At 38.0% G+C, this 22,403-nt stretch overlaps 2 protein-coding genes across 5 annotated transcripts in view; one reads left to right on the top strand and one right to left on the bottom strand.

The window, feature by feature from the left end:
- Positions 1 to 22,403, top strand: part of LOC142354328 (ceramide synthase 2-like) — a 67,473-nt gene that overhangs the window by 26,587 nt on the left and 18,483 nt on the right. The window lies entirely within an intron of this gene.
- On the bottom strand, positions 512 to 22,204 carry LOC142354655 (uncharacterized). Of its 3 annotated transcripts, none has more exons than XM_075407000.1 (6): positions 21,893 to 22,204; positions 21,186 to 21,502; positions 15,680 to 16,924; positions 15,182 to 15,395; positions 4,031 to 4,393; positions 512 to 659 (listed from the first exon to the last, which is right to left on the bottom strand). In XM_075407000.1, the coding sequence occupies exons 1-6, from the start codon at positions 21,909 to 21,911 to the stop codon at positions 646 to 648; spliced, it is 2,172 nt and encodes a 723-aa protein (XP_075263115.1). In that variant the 5' UTR covers positions 21,912 to 22,204; the 3' UTR covers positions 512 to 645. The 3 variants fall into 3 exon arrangements, with proteins under 3 accessions (XP_075263115.1, XP_075263116.1, XP_075263117.1); XM_075407001.1 differs by having other exon boundaries at positions 21,219 to 21,502; XM_075407002.1 differs by having other exon boundaries at positions 21,243 to 21,502; positions 21,893 to 22,201.

Genomic DNA, 22,403 nt, shown 5'->3' with positions numbered 1-22,403 from the left:
CGCTAAGATTTTGTCAATATAAGACTGTATGAAAATGGAAAAGTTAATACGCGGTGAAAGTTAATACAGGCTACTGAGTAGCAGTTGTAGAAATGTTGATGAGCAGAAAATACACCGACGGTTGCGAAATAGATGAACAGATTCTATAGATCGAAAACAGTAAAATTGGCACAATAAATTATATTTAAGCTATTCTTTTAAGATTGTAGGCAGCACTTAATCAGAGATTAGCGAATTTGACCATTCTTGTACAATTGAGGCCATGCCTCAGCGACGGGTCGGACTTATATGAATCTAACAAAGAATTTTGAATTATATTTGTGTTTTTGTTGTTAATCACCAAACCAAAACAGATTTCGTTTCCGATTTATTGTCACTATTTTTCGCTGCCGATTTGCATTCTATTGTCCAGTCACCTACAAAATCCGGCCTTAATTTGCATGTTTATACGAAAAGTGCACTGTGATCTTTGATGACAAAATGATGACATGACAATGGCCGTATAAAAACGTGACACAAAACTGTCAATTTAATTAATCATGGCACTCATAAAAGTATAAAGAAGTTTAGGCGTTGAGAGTGTATATGTGTTTGAGTTTTGCTCAATTTCTCCCGTTTGTCAAATTATTCCGTAGCAGCCGGATCTCACTTTGACCAATCTAAAATAAAACGAAGATGATTGCGTTCATTACTCAGTAGTTTTTTGTGAACTCATGCTACTATATTTAAATCAAAATTTCAAAAGTCGAGAGCATTTTTCTTGTATTAACAAGATTATTTGGGGTCTGCCTGATTTCCGAGTGATTAGACGAAAAACACTAAAGAAAAGGATAATGTACAGATGAAAGACATGCTTTCCTTAAAGTTGATCTTTTTCTTGCCGTACGCCTATTTAATTGTTCCCACAACATCCCACGAGGGAAGTAACTCGCTAGGTGGACTTGTTTGTCATTTTATCCCCCCGTGAATAATCATCGGATAAATAAAGACAGGAGTGGTATCATTCGCTAACCTTTGCCGAGTAGAATATTTCCACAAAGGAGTTGTATTTCATTTTTGCTGATATGATATGAGAATTTAAAAAAAATATATCTGTTTACCCTAAACTTGTGGTCTACCCTAAGAAAAGTGAAGCGAGAGCAATTAAATTTGGTTGTTCAATTTTAAACGGCATATAGGTATGCGTCAAACCCGTACAGTTTACAGTATTCGCTCAAAGGGCTTGTTCGAATTTCAAGTTTGATGAGCAGTTGGTAGATTTTTAAAGAAAATGCAGGTTTTAGCTAAAATTTTTGGTTAAAACTCACAGAAATTATGAAGTTCGTTATAATTCTCATACCTTAAGACCAATTTTTTCCTTTCAAATGGAAAAATTGTTTAAAAAGTTTTTCTGATCACTCCAGTTGTTTTGTGTTAATAAATGATTAATAATAAACACTACAATATTTTTCAATATTTGTAATTGCTCTAGAACTAATAAATTATTGTAAACGTGTGTCTTTTTATTAATAGCCGCCCTCATCTTCTCAGCCGGCTATTATTGCGCTCGTATTTTTTTTTTACTTCGTCAAACTTTTTTTCGCTTTACCATTTTGCCGCTTTTTCGACATTTTGCGTGAAATCTTTTTGACATCTCTAGGCTAGTTTCTCTCTTCTCTCATTCTGCTAAAAGTGAATTTGAACATCAGTTGCTAAGCAAAGCAATTCAAAATGAACAGAGTCGGTATAAAAAATTGAAGTCAGAAATAGAAACGGGATAAACCCATAAAGCCCAATTTTAGATGCCCGCTATTTGAACGTCATTCCTATAAGTCTTAGTTACCACCTCTAATGCTTATTGGTGTTGATAGTAGCCCCTGTAGCCTCTCTCTAAGAAACAGAAGTATGTTCAACTACGAAATGCCATCAAAATAAATCGGACTTAAAAAATATTTTTGTACAAAAATCTTTTTTTTTCAATATATTCTATTCGTTCAATCCCAATCATGCTTATTGGAATCAACGGCGGCTATTTTCCGGCAATCTGCCGGGTATGTTTCAAAAATTTTGCTTGACCGTTTTCTTACAGAATATTCTTTCGTTTTCACTTCTCGAGTGATTTTTTCACGCTTGACTTCTTGATTTTTATTTAGTGATTTCAATTGCGAGGATTCAGAAATGAAGTCTGTTGTTATAATAAAACTGATTGTGATGGAACAGCGTTCATGGCCCGAGTATCTTAGTCATTAATGCACAAGATTCTCATCTGGGAGGTCGCTGTTTGGAACCCCTACCTAGTCATAAATTTTTGCATCATATAATTTCCTCTAGCCTGTGACTCTTTCAAAATTGATGACTTCGCCAGTCATTCGAGGGCAATTCATCCGGTGTTAGTCGGTTTTCAATAAAATTTTTAATGTGTTTTTATTATAAAAATGGTCAAAGAAGCATTAATTGAGGAATGGCCCGTAAACAAGTCGCCTGATTATTTTTGGAATTTCATTTTAAAGAATTAGCGTGATCTCTGCATAATTTTTATAAAGACATTTTTCAAAACTAAAATATCAAATTCATGGTGATTTTTCCTAAAACATTTAAAAATTATCTACGATGGCTTTAAACATTTTAATATCACTAAAAATTCGTGAATTAGCCTTCTCCAACTTTTTTCTAAAGAATTTTTTTCTGGGGAAACGTTTATAGGGTGTTTATTCGAAATTTAAAAGAAAACTCAATTGGTCAAAAGGCAAGTGCATGCCCACTCAAATTTCCCGTGTGCTACGGGAAGAGAAAATTTTAAAACGGGAATTTGGAGACAAAACAAAATCTCACTAAATGTGATGTTATCTATGTTTCAACCCATCGATCTTCTTTAGTAGCAATGATGATCAATTTTAAAAAATATATTTTTAATGTTTATTTATTCAAAGAAAGTTATTGTTTTCGAACATTAAATTTGTTGTTTTAGATAGCTTTTCTTAGTTTTTTGCTTTATTTGATGAATAAAAAACTTGGAGTTACCAACGGACTGTATAGTTATATTTTTAAAAGCCTTAAAATTTCAATTAATCTATATTTTGCTTTTGGGAATCTTTCGTTTTCTTTTTGCTGGAAAATCGAGCAAAATTAGCTGTTGAAGGGGTCGGAACGTTGTGCAATGGCAGATCTTCGAGTATCCTTTTTAAAGTTCAGTCTTAAGATTGATATCAGTGCAATAAAGCCTTTGTTCTGTGGTTCAAGAACTCACTGTATAAGTTCAACGATCTGAGCTTTATTATGACCATCGTCTAATGGCTATAAACAAAACAGCAATGAAAGAAAACTCATGCTCAAACGAAAAATGTTTTTTTTTTTCGAAAATGCTTCGCAATAATTTTTTTAATCAAAGAGTCATTACGTGACCTGTGGAAGTTATTCTAGCTGCGAAGTTGTAAGCTGTACGTAGCTATTGCGGTTTTCGTGATATTTTTGCTGTTAGTTTTTGCTGTTTCGCCCTGATTTTCTTAACTATTGTTTTAAAAGTTTATACTTGAAACCGCAATTTTCCGAGGTAGCTCTACATAATGTTTCAGAAACAGTTAATTATTAATAGTTACAATCGCGACCTCGTTTTGCGTGAAATTTATTACGTATCCAGTACATGGGGTGGTTGCGAGCCAAAGGGAACAGCTGTTCTTAGCCAGGCTTCTCAGTTGCTGTTGGATTTAACCCTGAAAGCGCTGGACGGCTATCGAGCAATTTATAATAGGAATATCATATGATTTATAATCAGGTTATCGGAAATTTCGAGGTCACTTGACATGTTCAAAATTCGGCTAGCTTGACCGTCATCCCGATAAATATGTAGAGGAAATGGAATTGACAAAATACTCGGGATAACTAGAAGTTATCCCCCCCCCCCATTCGATGAGATTGGGCCATTGTGAAAGAAATGAAAACCAGCAATTGCTCAAGTGAACAAATTTAAGGATCAAGTGTAGTTTTATTGTCTGTAAATTCGTTGGAATTATATCATTCTTACTTCAGCATAATAATTATTTTCGGTACCCACCCTTATGCGTAACATCCACCCAGTCGGGTCTGTCGCTCAAGTCCGTATATCTTTTTAATCTGCTGCTTACGTCATCAGTACTACCAAACTGATTCGGGTATTTAATCCCACTTCCTTGGTTGTTCACGTTGTAAGTCACGTGATGTTCCCGCTTTTTCGGCTTAACAGAGGGAGTTGAAACTGTCTGAGCAAAATATTTCATGGGTATTTTGGTGCGTTTGCTGAGTTTGTCGTGAGCTTCGATGCTTTTGGCTTCCTTTTCCAGCGCAGAATTGTGTCGTTGTCTGACAAGTTTCTCGCGCCGCTCTGCAACTTGCCTAATTCGCTCGTCTGTGGGGCTGAAGTTGTGTGGGCTCGCTGAACCTGTTAATTTTTTATAAAGGTCAGAACTTCATCAGCGTATTATTTGTAATTTTAACGAAAAATTAGGGGAAATTTTTCAAGACAGTTTTTTAAGACCTGTGTGAACCCGGAAATTCGCACTTTTGCACAGATAATGCTTTGTGTGCCCATGATGAAAAGATCTCGTTAGTCATTACAACAAGGAGGCTCGTTAATGTGCGTTCGCACATGAAGTTCCGACCCGAGCTGATCTAAATTTTTGACTTAATTGTCAACCAAATGAAGAGATAACCAAAAATAGATTTTTGAGTTTTAAAAATTCGTTTCACACCCAAACTACTAATTGAATTACATAATGCCATGCCTCATTACAGCGCTCACAAGATCTGCCAGTGAAAGGACCTCGACGAGAAAAAAAACAAAATAAGCTAAACTAAAAAAATAATGGCAGAAACTCAATATCTAAATGTAAAAGCACCTATTAATGAACGTCAAAATGCAATCAGATAAAACCTCAACTGCACAAATTTTTTATCTTAGCTATACAGCAGTTGGTACTTTTCCTTAACAAGACTAGGTAACAGGTAAAGAGAAAAAATAATGAGGCGAAATTCAAAAATCTATCAACATTTTTTAAATCGAATTATTTCAAACTTCTTAAAAATCATGACCTTTTAACAAAATAATTCTCGAAAGATTCAATAAAAAGTCATTACGAAACCAATAAAATCTGTCTTTGGTTAGACTAAGCCATAGAAACGGACTAAAGATGCAGAAAAGTTCAAAATTACGAATAATCTGCGAAAACACAATTTTTTGAAGCCATTATTGAAATCATTAGCTATTATCTAAATATTGTTTTTTTTAGTATATTTCAATTGTTATCTATACTGATTGACCTGAAATTTTAAATAAGTTCACTTGGGCCTCATTTGAAAATAATTGGGCTCGGTTATTACGCGAATGTCCCACAAACAAAACGTCAATTACGACATAATATCAAAAGAAAGTTTTATCTTTTGAAATACAAGGAGTTGGATGGGACCTCTCAATAAGGAGAATAAATTACAAGTTGACGAAAAGAACAACAAAAAATGTGCAAAAAACTATACAAATAACAAAAATCGTAAAAATAAAAAAAATTGAAAACGAATGTTACCAAAATTGTAACAATATTCGATATGAACTGACTGCATAGAGTAATATATTTCATTCAATCCTCAATAGGAAGCTTATGAGACATCTCAGCATTTTATGACTACAGAAAGAATAAAAAAACAGCAAATTCTTTAATAAATGAGACAAAAGTGTCGAAGCCATTAAAAATTGAACCTTTCAGTACAAATGTTTCTATTTTCAATTAGTTTTTAACAACAATAGCATTCTTCTTTCTTTAACTATAAGACTTCAAAAAATCAACAAATATGAACAAACATTTTAAAACCTCGAAATCTTTGAGAAAACCCGTAGTTTCAATGACATTAAATTCAATAGCTTTCAACGGAAGTCAATAAATAAGCTTCATTATGCCTCGATGGGAAGATAATGATGTTTTCGTTGACCAGTCATAAGACATCAGAATAAGTCTATATGACTATGAAAACAATAACAAATACAGGCAAAAACCAAAAAATCATTAGAAAAGTGCGGGATGAAAGTTTCAAGGCCATTTAATCCACAAGCTTTTTCTATGAAAACTTTATCCATGATTCTGTTAACGTCTTCTTTGAGGCAATGGGAACTATCAATATTAGGATAATGTGATAAGATCCCAAAAGGAAACAAATTTATGAAAAAAATATCCAAAAATTAAAAGTTTGTTTGAAAACTCGTCGCATCGAAGTCATAAAACCAATAATTGAAGATAGAACAGCTATCCAGATTAATTTTGGTTGCAATGGAAAAGTCGTGCGTCCTGTCGTTACTGAAACTGACTTAGAGTTCGCAAAAATAAGTTTTAGATCGGCTAACGCTCAGAAAAATAATTTTTTTAAGTCTTAACAGCCATTAGCTGTCCACTCAAAGCACGATATAGGTTCACTTAATGCTTTTTAGGAAGACTATTGCACTTTTAGTCAACGTGTCTATGGCATAGGACTTCAAAAATTCAGTAAAATCTCAAAGCAAATCAAAATTTTATTAAAAATCACGAACACTGAGAGTCGAAGCCAAAAAAATGAGCGATTGCTTGAAAGCTTATTTTTTGTTTATTGGGCATCATTGGACTGTAATTGAGGTTTGTCATTAACGGTACCTCGATATGAATGGTGACTAATCTCTTAGTTACTTTAAAAAATGTAAAAAATTTTCTAAAAAAACAGCTCTCAAATAGAATTCGAATTTTGTTAATGGTAAATTTCCCTATGAGACCAGAACGAGTCTTTTTAACCGTCTTTCGTGTTTTAGGAGCACCAAATTCATGCTTTTTGTAGCGTGAAAGATAATTTTGATTTAAAATGTTTATAGAAAAAATGTTAATTCGGACAAAAATTAGGCTAAAAGTGAACAAAAGTGAACCAAATATCTCGTGTTCACATGAAACTTTAAACCTCGATAACTCCTCGAAACAAACGAAATTCAAAAAAATCTTTTTAATTTCGAATTGTACACTGGACGAGCTTTTATACCAATCACATTTCTCTACGATGAATATATCGATCGGCCAAAATTGTCTGAAGAAAAACCCATTTGAGTATGTAAACGGTCCGTAACCGTTTAGCCCCCCAATCCTTCCCCTTGTCATTTAGTTCAAATTTGTTGAGTTCATATTCATAATCGCTGTAAAAGTCAAGTCTTTAACTTTGATTTTTCATGACTTTCAATGCCAAACCTTTTTATTCATTATCATTCATGAGTTTCATAGTGCCACACTTAACTTTGATAGTAAATGCGGGTATAAACCACACCTTTGTAAGCTATTATTTAACAAGCATACAAGCTTATAGAATAACATACAGCAAAATAAACTCTTGAAAACCAGTCGTTGTCTCTGAAAGCGGATCAGACTAAAGAAAAGATAACAATTTTGGCGCATCCTCGGTTTTAAAACCGAACCATCGACTCACAATACAGAGACAACTTAAAATTTCTGACTTGTAGTTTTCCACTAAAACTTTAAAAAATCCCACCACCTAGCTGAATTAAACGTGCTATAGATTTTTTCCATCTGATATTTTAGCACTTCAAATTTCTAGGCTGTCAGGCTTTCTAAGTAAGTTACAGTTCGATGACCTTCCCCCTGCATCGTTCATTGCACTCCGAACATTATGATGCAATCCGCTCAATGCAGTTCTCTAGTCCATGCGGCTAGAGGTCCCACATTTGCTAATAAGATTGACTGGGGTCTGAGCGGGTGAGGCTGTGGGTTCTCTTTTGAACCAACGCATAGGCTGACGACGGGGATAGTCGAGCATATACATAGGTAGCAAAGCCTGCGTTTTCTTAGATTATAGCACGTTCTAGTTCAGCTAAAACTCTCTGACCCTAAGTCTAGCGAAAGAGCATTTAAAATTTCAGGGTTTGATTAAGCCCTTCTTACATTCAAACAGATACTCTAGCTGATTCTGATATACAGTTTTGCACCTGCTGACACGCAAGTGCAAAAGTTTTTGTTTCTAGGCACAAATTTTTCTAAAAGGTAAAACAGTATCCTCCCCAGGTTAGGGTGTTTCTTTGCGACCGTGATCAGACAAAACCCTCCCCACCGCGTAAAGCGTGCATAATATAATTTAATAAAAAAACAGCATTCAAGCAAGATTTGGTAAAACATAAGACAACCAAACCATTAATAGCTGTCCACAACAGCAGTATAAATAGCATTCAAGTTATTTTTAGATACAAAAAAAACAATTAATAAGCGTTCAAACAACATTTTAAGTGCTAACTAAAAGTGCAGTGACTCATAACACTCATAGTGCAATAATTGTTTTTTGTGAATGTCATCGTGCAACCATAAACAAAGTAACCATTAACCAATGAGAAAAGCCAGAACCATGTCAAGCAAAACCAAAACAAAGTCAACCTCCAAGGCTCAACTCATGCAACTGTTGAAGTTCAAAGTCATTGAGTGGGAAGCAGCACAAGACCTACTCGACGAACAAATGCAACAAACAGAAGCAGCAACAGACCTCCAAGAGCTCGTTGACGAACTTCGACCGCAAAAAGCGGAGCCTGATCGCATGTGTTACGAACTCATAGAACAGCAGTTGACACAAGAAGAGTTCGACACTGTTGCTGCAGAGTCTGCACGGAGAAATTGCAAATGGCTGAGAACCAAACAAAAAGTCAGATTGCTTCTTGGGTCAAACCATCAAAAGTTCATCTCTTCCGACACCTCCTCGGAAGAGCCCAACAAAATACGCAGCAAGGTGGTTGTTTCAGGAAGCAGACGTAAACAACCAAGCGGAATGAGACGTAAAACGCAAATGCAAAATGCAGGTGAAAACGCTGAGAGCTGGGATGAGGTGTTCAGTTCTGATGACCATGATGGTGTACCATTCAAAAACAGTCATCGTGATCTTCAAAAAGAAAGAACAAGTGTAGAAAAATACAATGCTCAGCAACAGAAACCAAAAGAGAACAGTGCGATACAGGAGCATCGCAGCTTCAGTGAGTGTGCGAAACAGGTTCAGAGTTGCCCGATTGTTGATGTGAATGTTCCAAATCAAGGTTTTGCTACCCTCAATATTTCTAGCGATCAACCATCAGACACTGTGTACTGGAATTCCTGTACAGCAACCGGATTTCAACATCAAGCAATGCCTGACAATTTCACTCAAACTTTTGCAGACAATCACTATCCGCGGGATCAGCAGCAGTCACGCTATTTGCTCGGTAGACAAATGGATCACTCATTCCCAGAGACAAACAAAATGATGAACGCTCCCAACGGAGAGACCAGCCGTCACTTCAATTTCATGCCACAACAGTTTTCTGAGCAACAGTTCCAACAACGACCCCACAGTTCTGAATGGACCAACCATCAAGTGATGATGAATGCGTTCAGTCTGCCAAAGATCAGTCTTGACCATTTCTCAGGCGATCCTTTGATGTGGCATCAATGGTACAGCTTTTTCAAGTCAACCATTCACGACAATCCAGCTCTTTCATCTGTTCAGAAAATGACATACTTGCAAAACTCGGTAAGTCACAAAGCAAAAGACTTCATCTGTAGATACTCTTACAACGGAGACTTCTATGAGGAGGCCCTTCAAGAACTTATCCGAAAGTTTGGAAAGCCGCAGCATGTTGAGTGCGTACCTCACACAACTTGAACAATGGCCTAGGACCAGAATGGATGATCCCAGCAGCTTTGTAAGTTTTGCGTCCTTCCTCAGACGTTCGGTACAGACCTTTCGACTTCACCATTTTGAATCGGACCTGAAGGCTTCTGCGGTAGTTAAAGTTGCCAAGGAGAAGTTGACAACACCAATGACGATTCGCTGGAATCAACATGTAAGGAGCATGAGAATAGAGCAGCCAAATCTGGCTGACTTTGCAGATTGGATAAGCACATATGCAGAGGCTTGCGAGGATGTCTCTCCACAAAGACCACAAAGAACAGACCGGGTTGAACGGCCTTCCCAAGGCCAGAAACACTCCAACATAGTTCTTCAAGCCAGCTCAAATTGTCAACTATGCTCTGGGGATCACAACCTTGGTCGCTGCAAAGAATACCTGAGCAAGTCTGTAGCTGACCGTCAGCAATTGGTGAGGCATCACAACTTGTGTGTCAATTGCTTGAAGAGACATGAGGGTGGATTTTGTAAATCAAAGATTCGATGTCTTGTAGACAGATGCAATGGGTTTCATCATTCAACTCTCCATCAAGACGACTTCAGGACTTTGCAGAGAAGTGATTTCCAAGCAGCGAGTAAAGGGGGATTTCAATCCAGGAACAACCCGGTGCAGTCAAACTACGGTGGAAACTTCAACCATACAACGTCTCAGCTTTCGTCAACAACCAGTAACACGCCAAATACCAACAACAGAAGGGGATACAATCAAAACAGTTTCAACCCTCGTAATCCAAGCTATGGAAACAACAACTCGCATCAAACTGCCAATCAGCAGCACATCAATCCCCAGCAAACTAATGACAGAAGTAACACTCACTTTCAATCAGTGACTAGCAACGAACTGAATGATGATTCATCAAAACTTCCACGGGTGCAAAACCACACTTGTAGCAGAAATCGGGAACCCACATGGGTCAGAGCTTTTATTCAACTACAGGCAATACCAGTCACGCTCTTCTACAAAGACTTCAACATAGAGACCTATGCACTTTTGGACAGTGGAAGTGATAATACACAGATCACACAAAACATTGCTGATGCTCTTCGGATTAGAGTCCCCAAAGATATAGAACTTCCTCTAGCTTCGCTACATGGGGAGCACACAGTGACAACAGCTGATGTCATGATTGGAATTGGTTCACGTCACAGCTCAAAACCGGTGACAAGTCTTCCTGTGTACGCAACCTCCATTGAGCAGTTCCAGATGCCAATTGTCCCCGCAGAAATGTTGAATAGACTTTGTAGAGACCATGATCATTTGGCAGAAATCAACTTCCCACAAATTCGTGACAACAAAATTGGAATACTCATAGGGGCAGATGCTTTTCTGGCTACTGTTCCAAGACAATTCACTACCGGCAAACCAGGAACACCCTACGGAGTCAACACACTGTTAGGATGGACTTTGACAGGCCCTGTGCCACAAGAGTACTTTCAACCAAACCATAAAGGAAGAAGCAACCACAACATCACTCTTTTCAACCATCTCAAGCGAGGTAGTGACGACCCGGACGAAAATCTTCTACATCTTTTTTGGACCTTTGAAGGTGTCAACTTTAGTCAGGGTTCTACGAAGGGACACAATGAAGAAGACCAGAAGGCAATAAAGACTTTGGCAGAGACCACACATCACAACGGGGAAAGATATGAGGTTGGACTCCCTTGGCGAGAAAACGTCACGCTACCCAACAACTACTTCATGGCAAGGGTTCAGTGGCACGCCCTGCAGAAGCGATTAGAGAGAGACAACCAACTGAAACAGAGATATATGACCACTATCTTTGATGATATGGATAAGGGATACATAGCAGCTGTTACGAACCAGGATGCAAAGAACATTTGGTACCTACCGCATCATCCCGTCATCAACAAGCAAAAACCAGACAAGATAAGACGAGTGACAAATGCAGCCTCAAAATACAAAGGGGTTTCTTTGAACGATGCACTGCTAACGGGACCGGACCTTTTGTGCAATCTACATGGACTTCTTCTACGGTTTCGTCAGTACAAGGTTGCAGTAACAGCAGACATAGAGGCTATGTTCATGCAAGTTGGAATCAGAGAAGAAGACCAAGATGCTCTTCGTTTTTTGTGGAGCGACAATGATCAGGAGAGGACATCCAAATACCAACGACTCATTTTTGGAGCAACATGTTCTCCTGCCTGCGCAATTTTTGTTCTGCAAAAGTGCGCCAACGATAACAGACAAGAACATCCAAAAATCTTTGACTCAATCACAAAACAATTCTACATGGATGACTTCATTCAAACACTCTCAACAGAGGAAGAGGCAGCAAATACAGCGACTGAGCTGAAACATGTTCTCAAAACAGGGGGATTCAACCTCACCAAGTTTCTCAGCAATAACCCTGCTGTGCTGGAAAAGATTCCAGAGGAAGACAGAATTGGAGTTCTAAAGTTACAAAGGATACTTGGTCAAACATGGAACCCTGAATCCGATCAACTTCTTTTTGCGAAACCCAAACTGAGCTATGAAAGAGAGAATATCACACAGAGAAAGCTTCTCTCAATGGCTGCTTCTTTGTTTGATCCCATTGGAATAATCTCGCCTTTTGCAATTCGACTGAGATGCATCTTGCAAAAAGTCGTCAAACAAGGACACAATTGGGACCAGCTACTATCAAAGGAACATTACGACGAAATTCAGCAATGGATGGAAGACTACGAGAATATGCCTTCAATTCAAATCCCCAGATGTCTAGTTCCCATCGTCGATGGAACTCACGAGTTGCACACCTTCACAGACGCTTCACTTTCAGCAGTATCAGCAGTGGTGTACCTGAGGACAATCTCCGCTGACGGCTCAATAGCTACCCACTACGTCATCAGCAAGTCCAAGGTGGCACCAATCAAACAGATGAGCATTCCCAAATTGGAGCTCGAAGCAGCTACACTGGGAGCAGAACTAGCAGGCTTCTGTGAGACCGAGATGACAATAGATGTGAAGAGCAAAAAATTTTGGACCGACAGCACAGCAGTACTCAGCTGGATCAAATCAAAGGATCGACAGAAGATGTACATCGCAAATAGGCTCAACAAAATTGCTGAGAACTCAAACAAAGACGACTGGCGACACGTACCAGGAAAAATGAACCCGGCTGATCATGGTACCAGAGGTCTAGCTCCATGCGATCTTCAAAAATTGTGGATAACAGCACCTTCTTTCCTGATCAAACCTAGGAGCGAGTGGACATTCTCCGGTGACAAAACAGCTCAAACATACGCCACTCAAGTTGATGTCAAGACCAGTGAAAAACCGTTGGTAGATCCAAACAGATTTTCAAATTGGCCTAGACTCCTTGGCACAATTAGAACAGTGTTTCGAGCAGTGCGCGTACTGAAGAGGTTGATCAAACCCGACATACCTTGCGACTTGGACGACTTCGCGACTGACGAAAACAAGGCTCGGAGCTTTCTCTTGAGGATATCTCAGTCCACACACTTCAAGGACACAGTTTCTCGACTTCAAAGTGGACTACCCCTAGACAAGAGGGACAAACTATTACCATATACACCCTTTCTGGATCGCGACGGACTACTTAGGGTTGAGGGACGAATTCAAAAATCTGGATTGCCTTTTCAGAGCAAACATCCGGTGATACTCCACAGCAAGTGCAGAGTTGCCAAACTGCTTTTTGAGAAAGCACATCACGACTGCGGGCATCATGGATTTGAACATGTTCGTGCACATATCCAAGCAACGTTTATGATAGTTGGAATCCGCAGAGCTCTAAGAACTTTAGGGAAGTACTGCTTCATCTGCAGACGCTGGCGAGCAGACAATGTTAGACCGAAGATGGCTCCTCTACCAAAATTTCGCTTTCCGGAGCACTCCAAACTCTACCCATTTGTGAATACTGGAATGGACATGTTCGGTCCCTTTCACATTGAAAAATCCAGAACCCAGACAACTCAATTATGTCTGTATGTTTACATGCTTGGTCACACGAGCAGTACACTTGGAAGTTTGTGAGGACCTCTCTACTGACTGTCTACTAATGGCTATTCGACGTTTTGTATCCAGACGAGGATACCCTGATGTCATTGTTTCGGACAACGGGAAAAACTTTGTTGGAGCTAACCAGGCAATGAAACTCAATTTTTAGGAAAACTACAAACCAGACAACAATTACATACGTCTCCAGCTGGCCCAACAGAACATCCAGTGGACGTTCAACCCACCTCTGGCACCGCACTTCGGAGGGGTTTGGGAACGACTTATCCAGTCGGCTAAACGAAGCCTACTTGTTGTCCGCGGAAGCCGCCGACTAAACTTTTCAGTCTTCCATACAGTCGTAGCGGAGGCAGAAGGAATTCTTAATTCACGCCCACTGACGCATGTTGGGAGCACTTTGACTGACGAGGAACCATTAACACCGAATCATTTCCTGATGAGAAGACGACACTTCTGCCTAAAACCTCTGGCAAACAACAGAACCCGGTTTTCAATTAAAGACTTCAAGGAGTCACAGACCCTTTTGGACCGCTATTGGTCTCGTCTTCTCAAAGAATTTGTACCGGAACTTAACAGACGGACAAAATGGCAGCAGGCCAACGCTGAGCTCAAGGAAGACGATGTTGTTTGGCTCTACAAAGATTTTACACCCCGAGGAATTTGGCCCATTGGTCGGATCGTCAAAGCACATGTGAGCAGAGATGGAGTGGCAAGAAGCTTCGACATCAAGACCAGTACTGGCATGGTGCAACGTCCCGCAGTGAGATTGGGCAAGGTGTTTGAAACTGACAATGATTCTTCTTCGTTGGCCGCGGAGGGTGAATGAATACTCCTTCAATCATGTCAAATTGATGCATAAAACTCACTTAAGCGGAAACTATTGAGGCAGTAAATTTGAATTTCTGATGTCAATTTTTTTGTTCTTTTCTGATAAATTTATTTGCTAAGTTTTGTTGTTGCTTGCCGGAGTGTAAACGGTCCGTAACCGTTTAGCCCCCCAATCCTTCCCCTTGTTATTTAGTTGAAATTTGTTGAGTTCATATTCATAATCGCTGTAAAAGTCATATCTTAACTTTGATTTTTCATGACTTTCAATGCCAAACCTTTTTATTCATTATCATACATGAGTTTCATCGTGCCACACTTAACTTTGATAGTAAATGCGGGTATAAACCACACCTTTGTAAGCTATTGTTTAACAAGCATACAAGCTTATAGAATAACATACAGCAAAATAAACTCTTGAAAACCAGTCGTTGTCTCTGAAAGCGGATCAGACTAAAGAAAAGATAACAGAGTATATAGTTCCTCCCCCCACAAGTCGAGTCGGAGCAATTATTATATACGGTTGTTGCACGGGTGTATCAAAATCTGTTATAAGTTGGCCAAATTTCACCTGGAGAAAAGTGTCCCCCGTGGAAAACTCTAGTGAATGTGCTCTATCCTAGTTTTAATTCGATATTTGCTCTTATGGTAAAATAAGAACGAAAACTCTTTGCTGACGTCTTTCATCAGATTTTACAATTGATTCCTGACCTGTAGGCGAATAACAATTCCCACTATAAATCTGTCTTGTGCTACTCATTGGTGATGATGAGTTGTTAGTGTTGTTGCTTCCTCTTCTGCTGTTATCAAAACTACTTCTATCACCTGCATGACTATTTTTGTTAGCCTCCAACCGTCGCTTTTCTTTCTCTTCTTCCATCGCCTTGTGATGCTTACGAACCCTGTCCATTCTCACGTTTCTTTGCTACAATAGAAACTTGGTCGGGTTTATTTAAAACTTTTAACAGAAGATATTGCTAATTCTTTTATGTTGAGTTCAGGTGTCAAAAAACGAAAGAATTATTGTCGTCCTTCGTGAAATGAAATGAACTTGTCAACAAAAGAATAAAGATTTTCATGCAAAATTTAGTTATAAAAACTTTTATTTTGACTTTTCTCCCTCATAAAATCATGTTTGATTTTTACCAAATTATCAGAAGATTTTCTTGTCCTGCAAAAAAATGAAATTTGGTTAATTTTTGACTTTACCTGTTTATCCATTTCAAACTGAATCGCGTAGTAGTCAAAATTGTCCAGATCAGATTTTGCTGGATCACTTTTTGAAACTTCAATTTGAGCAGCGGTATCTTTGGAGCCTCCTGGTGAAACAAGACTACCTTTGTCAGAGCCATAGTCTTGTTCAAATGTCTTATACACATCTTTGGGTATGTAGCTATCATGCAGTCTACGTTCGTCCCATGGGAAACTCGGATCCTGCATGTTTAACGAAACATTTGCAATTTGATCATAGTCATCATGATTCAAGTGATCATTGTAATTCTCAGGTTGACCATTGCAGTCATCGTAACTTTCCACCAAAACTGTTATATTGTGGACAGGATAATCATCCAATGGCAGTTTAAATCGATCATTTACTGTTTCCTTTTCGAGAGTTTGACGGAATTGTATATCGTTTGGATCTGGAACTTTCTGAACAAGTTCTTCTTGATCTGGTAAATCGTTATTTGGCGCACTTTCAGGAAAGGGATTTGTGTCAAAGAGAGAGTTCATTTCCAGAGCACTTTGAAGAGTTTTGTCTTGTGGTTGTTTTTCACAGACAACCCACTCATCTTCGTGTTTCTCGGCGTCCGTTATGAACTTCGTTAAAGAGTCCGTTTGTGTTTCATGTTCGCGGAGGCGTGCTTTTTCTGTCTGTACGCTGACATTATAGGTTCTCGGGCCGCGAGTTTGAACTCCTATGTTTCTAGGAAGGCCAAAATTCGCAAACGTCCGTGGACTTTTCGACGTATTCGGGGAACCACGCGGACTTCTGGGCGTATTCTCGAAATTGGAGTTTGTATTTAAAGCCACCCTGGGGCTTCCGATAGGCTGTGATTCAACGTTGAGTATGTCATCAGTTTCTGTTTGTAGCGGTAGAATCTCGTCAATAGGCGTTGATTGTGTCAACGGTTTTTCCTGGATCTGCTCAGGAGTTTTTCCTCCTGGGCTTTTAGATCTTGACAGAAAACGGGATCTAGAGGCGAGGCGACCCTGGTTCTGTGTGGGAGATTTTGGGAGCTCAAGGTTACCGTTGTTCTTAAGTGGGTCTATCTTTGGGTAAAATTCGCCAAGAAGAATGCCCTCTTTAATGCACAGAGCGCGGTACTTGTCGTAAAGGTTCTCAATCTGAAGTTTTTCTGCGGGTCCGGGGAGTATATTTTCCTCATCTTCCTTGTTCGGTGGGATCTCTTCTGGAAGAGGCGACGTTATCTTTGCTTTCAAGTCTTGTTTACTCTAAAAATGCTATCATGATAGATTCATCTTTTCTATACACTGGTACCGAAAAGCTACTTAAAGTATGTACTCAGTAAGGATGATTTGCGTTAAGGCGTGAAAATGTGAGTGAAATTTTGAAGTTTTAAAACAAATTTCTTTCATTGACTTTGCTTGATGAGAAAAGATGGTTTGTCATTTTACTGTTTGGCAACGAAATGTCGGAGCTGCGAAATGGCGGTTTTTCACGGTGAGAAATACCAAAACAACTGGAAATCAAGATCTAGTGCACTTTATGCACACAGAAGTTGCCTAAACATATATTTGCAGGACAAAAGTTAGATCTTACTTTTGAACAAGAGTTCTGTGACTAAATAAAGATTGTGAGCAATTTTTCCACGAAAAATGAAGTTGAGTATTTTAATAGCTAGCATATAGTTTGAATATGAATCCGAATGAAAATGTATGAGCAATTCTGAAAAACCGATTACAAAAGGTTTTTAGGAGCATTTAGAAAAAGCTTCGAATTTTTTTAAACTTGTATGAAAATTATTTAAAAAACAGTTTACTAAACGTTTAAAAGGTTAATGGCAAAATTGCGCACTGCTAGAGACTGATTTGCACATTAGTATGCTTTATTAATGTTTTTAACGCCTTCCACTAATCTTCAGTTGCAGGTGGATTTTCGGTTTCCTCCCTAGTAAAAATAAGTATAACGTATGCTTTGAATCTTGTATTTTATTTACTCGTGGTTCAAAATCAAATCACGAGAAACATTTTTTCTTAAAAAATCTGCAATTTCAACGAATGGAGCGCTATCTTTGAAAAAGTAGAAAACTTCCGACCTACGTGAACTGTGACTATCCTGATTTTTTCTCTACATTTTTATATATAAGGATCACAGTGCACGGGACAGTCAGATACCATTAAAGTGACTGATTTTAAATCCACCTCACGAGCAGATAAGGTGCCAAATTTTTGAATTTTTTGTGCCATGTTTTTTTTCAATACTGTACCCCTGTGAACTGTTCGCTCATTCATATTTACTGTTTACTTAAAAGCTCAGCATTCCTCAATTGTTTAATAGCTCTTTAACGAATTTTTCGTATTTATATTATCCTGTCGATGTTAAAGCGATTGGTACTCTCGATTTTTCGTCTGATGGCTTTCCGAGTAATGAACGTGTGTCTTTTTTATGCAATTTTTTGCTTGACAGTTTTGACTTTTCGTGTGACTTTTACGCCCTTTCACTATTTCAAGCAGCTGAACTCAATTGGCGGCAATTTAATACTAAAAGTCAAATGAAAAGTGCTCCGACACTGGTGCCATTTTTAACTTTAAATCGTAATAGTGGTATATCTTAACCTCTTCTGTGGTTATTTGAAGCCCACTATTTAACTTCTTAGCCTCCCCCCCCCCCCCCCCCCCCACTGGAGCAAACTGCAATTGATTAGAGCCCCCACTAGTCGTTCGAGAACAATTCTTCCGACGTTTAGTCGGTTATGTTTTAAGAGAGAGTTCAATTCTTGGCTTTGAGTGTTAAATTGATTGCAATCAGTTTTTAAGTTAGTTTAGTTTAATTTGCGGCAGCTCACCGCTGAAAGTCTAATGGAAGGTGCGCTGGATTGATTTTCATGCTTATAATTTATATCTTATTTTTAAAAAAAATCTAATGAAATCTCTTATGCAATTCCTCCTGCTTGCGCAGTTTTAAATTGATTCCCCGCATGCTTCTCGTTTAAGTCGGTTCGTTCGACAGTCGGTTATATTGTAAGTTTTGCTTTTCCCCAAAATTCTCACTAAAAGACTTTAAAATGATGACCTTAACAGAAGTTTTCTGGCAAGAAAGTTCGGTGCGTTTGTATAATTTTTTTCTATTTTTTAATAGCCGCACAGCGATAGCTGGGGCTATTATTGGCCTTCTCTTTTTACAATTCAAAGAATTTGAATTGTATTGGGGCGCTGTCTTTTTTTTAAAGATCTGTTCTCACATTTTCATGATTTTTGAAGTCAAATTGGAGTAGTGATTTTGGTCACGCCGAAACAGGAAATGGAGCGATAAAGCGAGTGGTTTTGCGGCGTGAATTTTCTTCGCTCTAATTTTAAAGTAGAGTGCGAAAATGGTGTTTGAACAAAAATTCGGTTTCTCGGTAGTGGTTTTTTGTTCACATGCGGCAATTTCACTCTGATTTTTACTGTTTTTTCGATTTTTTGGATCGGATTTTTTTTTCTAAATGGTTTTCCCAATCCATTCACAGCTCATTCTAGGCCAAGTTTTTTTGTTTGAATTAAATTTTCTTTTCTCGCTAGTGGTTTTTTTGTTCACATGCGGCATTTTGACATTGTTTTTTTTTATCTGATTTTTTAAAATGGTTTTCTCAATTCACTCATAGTCCATTCTAGGTCTAGTTTTTCTGTTTAGTCAATGAAAATTCGTTGAATTGTCCGTCAGGACTTGTCCTGCTATATTTTTTACAATTCAAAGTATTTGAATTGTATTGGGGCGCTGTCTTTTTTTTAAAGATCTGTTCACACATTTTCATGATTTTTGAAGTCAAATTGGAGTAGTGATTTTGGTCACGCCGAAACAGGAAATGGAGCGATAAAGCGAGTGGTTTTGCGGCGTGAATTTTTTTCGCTCTAATTTTAAAGTAGAGTGCGAAAATGGTGTTTGAACAAAAATTCGGTTTCTCGGTAGTGGTTTTTTGTTCACATGCGGCAATTTCACTCTAATTTTTACTGTTTTTTCGATTTTTTGGATCGGATTTTTTTTCTAAATGGTTTTCCCAATCCATTCACAGCTCATTCTAGGCCAAGTTTTTTTGTTTGAATTAAATTTTCATTTCTCGCTAGTGGTTTTTTTGTTCACATGCGGCATTTTGACATTGTTTTTTTATCTGATTTTTTTAAAATGGTTTTCTCAATTCACTCATAGTCCATTCTAGGTCTAGTTTTTCTGTTTAGTCAATGAAAATTCTTTGAATTGTCCGTCAGGACTTGTCCTGCTATATTTTTTACAATTCAAAGAATTTGAATTGTATTGGGGCGCTGTCTTTTTTTTTAAGATCTGTTCACACATTTTCATGGTTTTTGAAGTCAAATTGGAGTGGTGATTTTGGTCACGCCGAAACAGGAAATGGAGCGAAAAAGCGAGTGGTTTTGCGGCGTGAATTTTTTTTCGCTCTAATTTTAAAGTAGAGTGAGAAAACGGTGTTTGAACAAAAATTCGGTTTCTCGGTAGTGGTTTTTTGTTCACATGCGGCAATTTCACTCTGATCTTTACTGTTTTTTCGATTTTTTGGATTGGATTTGTTTTGTAAATGGTTTTCCCAATCCATTCACAGCACATTCTGGACCTAGTTTTTTGTTAGAATCAAAATTACATATCTCACTAGTGGTTTTTTGTTCTCCCTAGCAGCATTTTGACATTGATTTTCTGTTTTTTTTTGTTTTCTTCATCTGATTTTTTAGAAATGGTTTTCTCAATTCACTCATTGTCCGTTCTAGGTCTAGTTGTTTGTTAAGTCAATGAAAATTCTTTGAATTGTATGTTAGGACTTGTCCTGCTATGTTTTTTTATTTCGCCGTCATGATTTTTGTTACGGCCCTATGACGTCACAGCCACTTTTTGTTCATTCGTTCATGCAATTTTAACTGAATTTCATGTGTGACGTCATTTTTCGCTCTTAGTGGAGCGAGTTCTTTTGTTCATGCGCGTGATTAAATTTTTGGTCACACTTGTCTTACCTCACTCTCAAAAATGACTTCCTCAATTTGAAATTGACTTTTATTTACTTTAATTCAGAGATAAGGTCAAATGGGTGTTTGTCACTCTAAATGAAGATTATATGAGATCAGCTAATAGAGGCAGCAATACCATACAGATTTTAAATCAAAATATAACAGATCAGCCTTCAATGAAAAGACGAATTTTTTTTTTTGGTTTGTCTTTTCTACTGATTTTTTAACTGCCGATCTACGAATCTATTGCGGCTATTTTCTGGCAATCTGCCAGCTATGTTAATAAAGTTCTCGTAATTCATGAAATTTTTTGATGCTTAGATTTTTTGCGTTGTGATTTATTCTTTAAAGAGAGTGAGAGTTACGGTGCAATCTCACACAACAAAAGGGACAGAAAATCGCTCAAGAATAGCATACCAAAATTATCAGCACACCAGATTTTTGTGGACCTCGATAAATTGGCGTCAGTGAACCAAGCTGACTAGCTTAGTTCTTTGACGTCAAATGGGGGGCTCCACCATGACACAAAATCAATACTAACTGAAGGTGGAAGAACGGCGCAATCAATACTAACTGAAGCTGGAACACTAGCGCAAACCTCGTATTGTTGACGCTTATTATGATCGTAGACGATATTATCCGACATCATAAGCTGGTCCTCGTTCGACTTTGGCGATAAATGTTCGTCCAAAATCTGCTGCAATCTTCGAGCAGTTCTCCTTGACTTAGCACTGCGTCCTCTCCGAACTTCAGTACCATCTGGCTTGAAACTCTGGCTTTTTTTGTCATCTCCGAGTTTCAAACTTGCCAGAAGTTGTCCGGTTCGATCTTCAATCTGGCTCAGCTTAGTTTTTCCATCTGAAAGCCAGTTCTGGTTCAAAGGCGATTTATAATTTAAATATTGACCGTCCTAGGAAATACGTACCACATTTTCGCTATGTCGGTGAAATTTTGAAGGTAACAAACCGTAAAAAGGCTCTTTTTGCATCCCAGAATTTAATTGTATCAAACTTGGGCTAATTCGGAGCAGAAAGCCTTGAAAATGTATCTCAAAATAGTTAATGAATAACAAATTTGGAGAAAGAGCAGAATAGGAAGCATTTTATAGGCAAAACTTTCCTATGACAAGCATTTCAAATTAAAGAACTAATCGGTTGCCAAGCCAAATTTTGTTTCTGTTCAATCAATATCAAGCTTTTCCTGCATCGGAATCTATAATTCTGTGTCTATAGAAGCTCATTATCTCACCTGTAAAAGCGCTGGTCATGTTTGCATCGGGTGTACGTTAAGTCAACTACTACAGCCTCGACCGCAATGTGTATGTACAACCTGGTCAACGTTTTCTCAAAATACTTGAGATGCTTCGAACAAAACAGTCGCTTTTCAACTTGTGATTAATAACAATTGTAGCATGCTCAACTTCTGTTTAGTTGACCGTGTGCACGATTTTTGTATCACAAAGGCCTCTCAGTTTATTAAATTATTATTATTATCAAAGCGTATCAAGTTTTTAACAAAGAGGTCTAGTAAAATTTGAGGTGTAGATTTGTGTTGTATAAATTTTTGATTTCTTCAGTGCCGTACACTGCATTCAAATTTTAAGCAATTGAATTTGACTTGACGGCCAATTTTGTTAATATAAATCAGAAAATTTATTAACAAATCAAAGAGTTTTTAGTTGGTGTGATAACCTCTTATGGATTTGAATTGTAAATGAACCGTCTGCAGTGTTATTTGAATCCTTTCGTGTCTTGTTCGT

This window comes from Convolutriloba macropyga, chromosome 15 (genome assembly GCF_964194025.1).
Source record: "Convolutriloba macropyga chromosome 15, txConMacr16.3, whole genome shotgun sequence".
NCBI lineage: Eukaryota > Metazoa > Xenacoelomorpha > Acoela > Convolutidae > Convolutriloba > Convolutriloba macropyga.
The sequence above is the reverse complement of the archived record's forward strand: the minus strand, read 5'-3'. Positions and strand labels throughout refer to the sequence as shown.